Source organism: Platichthys flesus, chromosome 6 (genome assembly GCF_949316205.1).
Source record: "Platichthys flesus chromosome 6, fPlaFle2.1, whole genome shotgun sequence".
NCBI classification, from domain to species: Eukaryota; Metazoa; Chordata; class Actinopteri; order Pleuronectiformes; family Pleuronectidae; genus Platichthys; species Platichthys flesus.
Genome location: NC_084950.1, coordinates 1,745,765 through 1,751,688, shown reverse-complemented (window position 1 = coordinate 1,751,688; position 5,924 = coordinate 1,745,765). Strand labels below are relative to the sequence as shown.

The 5,924-nt window shown below is 44.7% G+C and overlaps 1 protein-coding gene across 1 annotated transcript in view; it reads left to right on the top strand.

Moving 5' to 3' along the window:
* The first annotated feature begins 287 nt into the window (after positions 1-287).
* The window catches only part of dnaaf4 (dynein axonemal assembly factor 4), a 6,393-nt gene continuing 756 nt past the window's right edge, over positions 288-5,924 (top strand). Inside the window, exons 1-10 of the mRNA XM_062389162.1 lie at positions 288-521; positions 626-769; positions 1,257-1,404; positions 1,590-1,723; positions 1,808-1,997; positions 2,079-2,221; positions 2,484-2,593; positions 2,685-2,838; positions 4,451-4,556; positions 4,641-5,924. The exon at positions 4,641-5,924 is cut by the window's right edge and continues 756 nt beyond it. Of these exons, the coding sequence (XP_062245146.1) occupies positions 647-769; positions 1,257-1,404; positions 1,590-1,723; positions 1,808-1,997; positions 2,079-2,221; positions 2,484-2,593; positions 2,685-2,838; positions 4,451-4,556; positions 4,641-4,759 (1,227 nt within the window). The 5' untranslated portion in view covers positions 288-521; positions 626-646 and the 3' untranslated portion in view covers positions 4,760-5,924. The remainder of the gene's footprint in view (positions 522-625; positions 770-1,256; positions 1,405-1,589; positions 1,724-1,807; positions 1,998-2,078; positions 2,222-2,483; positions 2,594-2,684; positions 2,839-4,450; positions 4,557-4,640) is intronic.

The window sequence follows — 5,924 nt, the reverse complement described above, 5'->3', positions numbered from 1 at the left end:
CACAGAACAGATCCATCACGTGTGTAGAGAGGGTGATAGCGCCACCTGCTGCCAACAAGAGGGTACTCCTCGTTTTACAACTTGAATTCGATTTACATCAGAAGCAGGAAGTGAAGCGTTTGTCCCGCAGTGAAAAAATGTGCTCGCAACACGGAGCTTTTGGGCTGGTTTTAAACTGGTTATTTACTGGTTTTAAACTGGTTTTAAACTGGTACTAAACTGGTATTAAATTGTTTTTTAACGATTCAGATTTTTCCCGATCGACGCGAAGGCAGCGTCAGCTCTGGTCGCCATATCAACGAGACGCAAACGGAACAAGCACCCGGAAGTGGGATCAGCTGAGTTTCTTCTTCTTCTCTGTTCTCATCTTTAAAGGATTGAACGTGTCTGTGAAGAAGGATCAGCTGAGGTTTCATCTTCTTCTCTTGAAGGATTGAACGTGTCTGTGAAGAAGGATCAGCTGAGGTTTCATCTTCATCTCTTGAAGGATTGAACGTGTCTGTGAAGAAGGATCAGCTGAGGTTTCTTCTTTTTCTCTGTTCTTCATTTTTTAAAGGATTGAACGTGTCTGTGAAGAAGGATCAGCTGAGGTTTCTTCTTCTTCTCTGCTCTTCATCTCTTGAAGGCTTGACCCTGTCTGAAGAAGATGCCTCTGCTGGTGTCCGATCACTCGTGGACTCAGACGGACTTGACTGTTCATATCCACGTTCCTCTGAAAGGAGCCCGAGCTGAGAGGGTGGACATCGTCTCCACAGACGAGTACATCAAGGTGAACTTAGAATAATCATCTTAATAATCACATATTTATAACCAACCGGTCTTTAGTCATAAAAACAACCTGTCAATGGTACAGGAATTAAATGTGAAGCAAAATATTATAATCGTTATGAAAGAATCATTTTTTTTGTTTAAGCATCTATCTATCTATCAATCCATCATTCTGTTTATCTATCTTTCTATCTATCTTTTTTTCTATCTATTTATCTGAAGCATCATTTAAACCTTACTAATAAATACCACATCTGCCACTTGAAGCCAGTTTTCTATCATTAACTTAACTGTTGAAATACTTTATTTATCCAACATGGACATATCAAGGATGGAACATTAATTCAACATGTTTACAACCGACCCACTCACATGCATGTGTTTCTGTGTCAGTGTATTTACAATGATAAAGGTCTACACTGATTTGAATGTGAGAATTTTTTATAAGAGCGTTAGATGTTTCTCTTTATTAATAAAACGTCTCCCAGGTGCATTACCCCCCCTATCTGTTTGAGGCCTTCCTGCTGGAACCTGTGGACGATGACAGGAGCTCAGCGAAGGTGGGAAACGGGGTCGCGATCTTCAACTTGATGAAGAGAAACAAGAAGGTTTGGAATCATCTGACAATAAACACAGGTGAGAGCCTCCAGCTGAACGTCTGGACATTTCACAAAACTGTGACATCCTCCTTTTCCTCCTGGATCGAGTGGATTTCAATCAGGTTTCATGAACAGACTGTCGGGCCTACAGCTCGTCTGAGTGTGTTAGTCAGAGTACCGAGCTTCTACATACAAGTCATCTTCTAGTTCTTTGTGTTTCAGATGATAAAGCCCTAAAGAAGGAGATCAGGGAACGAGCTCTGTTGAAATACCAGGAGAAGCTTTCCTCAGAGTCCAGATCCAAGAAAGAGAAGCAGCAAGCAGAGAAGAAATATGCACTGGAGACGATGATGAAGGTAGAACATCACCAGGCGTCCAAATCCCAACACTGCACCGACAGGAGGACTCTTATGCCATCGTTTGTTTTTACCTGATCACAGCTTGAAGAGGAGGCGAGAGACAGCGTCCAGAAGACGAAGGACGCAGAGCGAGCGAGGACCACAGCCGAGCTGGAGGCGTGGCAGCTGAGACAGAGACGAGAAGCTGAGGACGAAGAGGAACTCCGGCGTCAGAGACACGATCTCAAAGCTCTGACTGAGAAGAAAGAAACTGGAAGGAATGTTAAATCAGGTTTGTAATTTCCTATTGGATCAAATCTGTGTCTTCTTCGGTTTGTCACGTCTGTTATAATAAACATGTGTCTGTGTTCAGGTCAAAGTGTCAAAGAGGTGAAGCCTCAGAAGAGACGAGGGGACGTTCCTGCTCCGAGACGCACGGGGAACATCCAGGTGGTGTTCACCCCTCGAGTGTTTCCAACAGCCCTCAGGGAGTCAAGGGTCGAAGAGGAGGAAGAGGTGAGTCCTCTCCTCTTCTCACACAGCACAGAGTAAAACCTGTTTTTACATTTAATATGTTCCTTAAAGCAGCAGCTGGATTCAAATGAGTGTGATGCTTCAGTGGATGTGAACATGGAGAATGTCTCCTCTTTCATTCCCTCTCCTCACGCTGAGTCGTGATGCTTTCAGACCTGCACTGAATTCTGGGTAATCTCCTGAAACAAGATGTTTGTGTGTTAACTCACTGTGTTGCTTTGTGTTGTCACTTTACAACCACCAGTGGCTCAGGAAACAAGCTGAAGCCCGCCGTGCGTTGAATCCAGATGTTGACGAGCTGCAGGACCTGAAGGAGGAGGACAGGAACCCGGACTTCTTAAAGGACAAGGGAGAGTGAGTGGAGTCCCTTCTCCTCATGTGGAATCTCCTCCACAGATCTAGCAGCCCTTGTGTTTCTCTGATTCGTGTGAACCGACTCTTTCAGTAAGTACTTTGCGGCCGGGGACTTCCTGAGTGCAGTGAACGTCTACAACCTGGCCATCCGGCTCAACAGGCAGCTGCCGGCGCTGTTTTCAAACCGAGCCGCGTGTCACCTGAAGCTCCGGAATCTGCACAAGGCCCTCGAGGACTCCTCCAAGGTCTGTACCTCATCGTCTGTGCCCGTCTGTTCTCCACTGCATGCTCCAAAGTGAATCGAACCAAAGCTGCTCGCTGGTGCCTTCACTGCCGGGTCACTGCCGTGTGGGTCACTGTTGTTGTCATTTGAATCTCAACACAATCAGTGTGAAATGTGCACGAGGTGTAGAAGAAGAAATACAAGGCACCAAACAAACCAAAAACAACGTGTAGACAATGTAGTTTACACAATTGTTGGTTTGTTTGTTGGTTCGTTGGTTTGTTTGTTTATTTGTTTGTGTGTTTGTTTGTTGGTTTGTTGGTTTGTCTGCAGGATTTTGCAGAAGCCACCAAACAGTTGTTCAGTAAACTTGAAGGAAAGATGGGACGTGAGATGTTAAATGTTTGTGCAGTTCAGAGAATTCTTGATATTTCCCCTAATTCCCAGAGAATGATTCATGGATCTTGATGGAAACAATCAGGCACATGAAGGTGACTGATGTGTTTAAATCAAAATCTGGATCTAGTGGATTTAAAAGTGGTTTCATATGGTGCAGGATTTCTTTCAGCTGCTGCCCAGTAACTGAGCTCCAGACCTGAAACTACCACCAGTACGCTGCTGAGATCATGTGGATTCATTAGAGCATCAGCAGTTTCACAAATATGTCCTAACAATCTCAAAGGAGTTGAACGTTGGTCTGTTGGGCCTTGGCCGAGCTATGAGCTCTTCTGAGAGACATTCCAGTGGGGGGGTGGGGGGGGGTTGTTTGCAGGAGCCCCTTTGACCTCACAAGTATCTAATCATGTTAAAGGATGAAGATGATACGAACAAATCCCTCGAACAAACAGAAGATCAGACGGGATGAGATGATCCTTTATCACTGCAGCAAAGGGGAAAGTAGAAATAGAAACTACAAAAGAGTTCATTCCTTCAAAGCCCAACTTAGATTCACTCAAGCTGCACTAAACTACACACACTCATCGATATCAATCCTCTGAATGATTAGAGAAGATTGTTTTCTGGGATGATGGAGAAAATGCCCTCGTAATGTTAAAGAGACTTCTCAGTGTTGCATTATTTTATAATGTCCTCTGAGTTACACAATTCCAGTTGAAGTCCTCTATTCACATGTTTTTCTTTTTGAGTCTTACTCGAGTTGAAATCTTTTTAATTATGTAAAGAACTGTGCAACAGGGACTGAAATGTGCTGAGTCCAGTGAGTGATGACGACTCTGGAACAGCTGCCGTCCTGAAAGGAGATTTTATTACCTAGTGTGGAGAAGATAAGAAGCTGCACATGAGATAAATAACTTGTTCTCTCAAGCCAATTCTCTCTCAGGACTTTAGAGGCTCAGTAGAAGACTACGAGTCTGAAACTTCACCCTTTTGTCAGGTTGCATTCTGGGTAATGTAGGCAGCAGGTGGATGAACCATGTGACACAGACTGTACCATTGTAACAGCACAGTGTACATCATAGATTATGAGTTGAGTGTTTTTTCTGGAATCTTATTGTGCAAAGTAAGAATACATAGAGTAACTAAAGTTGCTCAAAGACCAGAAAGAATAGACCATAAAGCAGGGGATGCACAGCTGTATTGAACTGGTGTAAACATCTGCTCCTGTTTCTCTGCAGGCTCTGGATCTGTTGACTCCACCGGTCGCTGCCAACGCTGCAGCCAGGACCCGAGCCCACGTGCGCCGGGGGTCAGCGTTCTGTCAGCTGCAGCTCTACGCCGAAGGTTTCTACTCTTTACAGAATATAAACACCTTTTAACTTGGGTTTGAAGACTGCTGGCTCATTTGTTTGTGACGTGTCTCCTCAGGACTTCAGGACTACCAAGCTGCTCTGAAGATCGACCCTCACAACGAGGCGCTGCAGGACGACACACAGAGAATACGAGACGTCATCCAGGGAACTGAGGCGCTGTCAGACACAGGTTAAATAACCAAACCACACTCATGGTGATTTCATCAGAGGATTTCACCTGCTGCTCAGGAAACAGCTCGACGAGCACAGGAGGAGAAACTCAGAGATGCTCCAGAAACTCACAAGAGTTTGTAAAAGGATGATATGATGGTATCAAAGAAACAATATCTAATAATCAATTAATCCACAGGAACTGAACAGTCACAAGTTTCTCGTCTATGATCAGGGGAGATAACATAGAAAATACATTTGTACAGAAATGAGTGAGAAGGTTGAAAATATTTATAATAAATCTCAGGGGAAACATCCAGAACGTGAATATGAGTTCCCACTCAGTCAGAACGTGTTTGTGGAGAGAAGGAAAAAGTTTGTTAACTAAAAACATGACTTGTGTATCTCTGGAGACTCTATGAGTATGTGCACAGCGCCCCCATGTGGTCAAATGTTGAGAATAATATTCAGTCATATTCAGGTGATTGATATTTCTGAGTTTTTGTAATTTGCTGCAGATCCAAATAAAGTGTTGACACGTCCGGGGCCACGTTTATAGAACAGCAGGATTCAGGTTTGATATCATAGATAGGAGCAGGGGCGTATACACACAAAATGGGGTCTGAAGGGGGTAATGGATCTAAATGAGGCCCCTGCACAGAAGTAAGTGTTTGTGGTCACCTGACATCCCTGACCAATCACGTCCCGTCCCCACAGAACCCTGAGTAACACGCTGGTTTCAGATTGAGGGGATTTGGAAATCGCCGCTTTTCTTTGAAACCACTTTCTGTGCTGTTTTATTTCACTGTGAGTCTGAAGTGCAAATTGAGGTCAAGCGCTCAGACCATCCAGAGGGTCGAGACCCGGTGCCGCTGGGTCATGGGAAGGATCGGTTCCTGGATGGTTCTTGGTGGTTTGGTGCTTTACTCCCACCGGGCAGGTCCATTATTAGCTGCTGGTTCCAATCCTTCTGAAACTCCTTTAACGGGACATAACACAAATATAACAACTCTGAGACACCGGCTTTAAAACCCGGGTCCACAGAAAAGATCTCAGCAGATCAGAGCTCAGGTCCCATGTGACGGTGAAGTGGCACTTGAAGGCGTCGACCACACACCCGGCGCTCAACACCCGGGACACAACTGAAATCTGTAAACACCCTGAGAAGCCACTATTCTCCCTTTTTCCC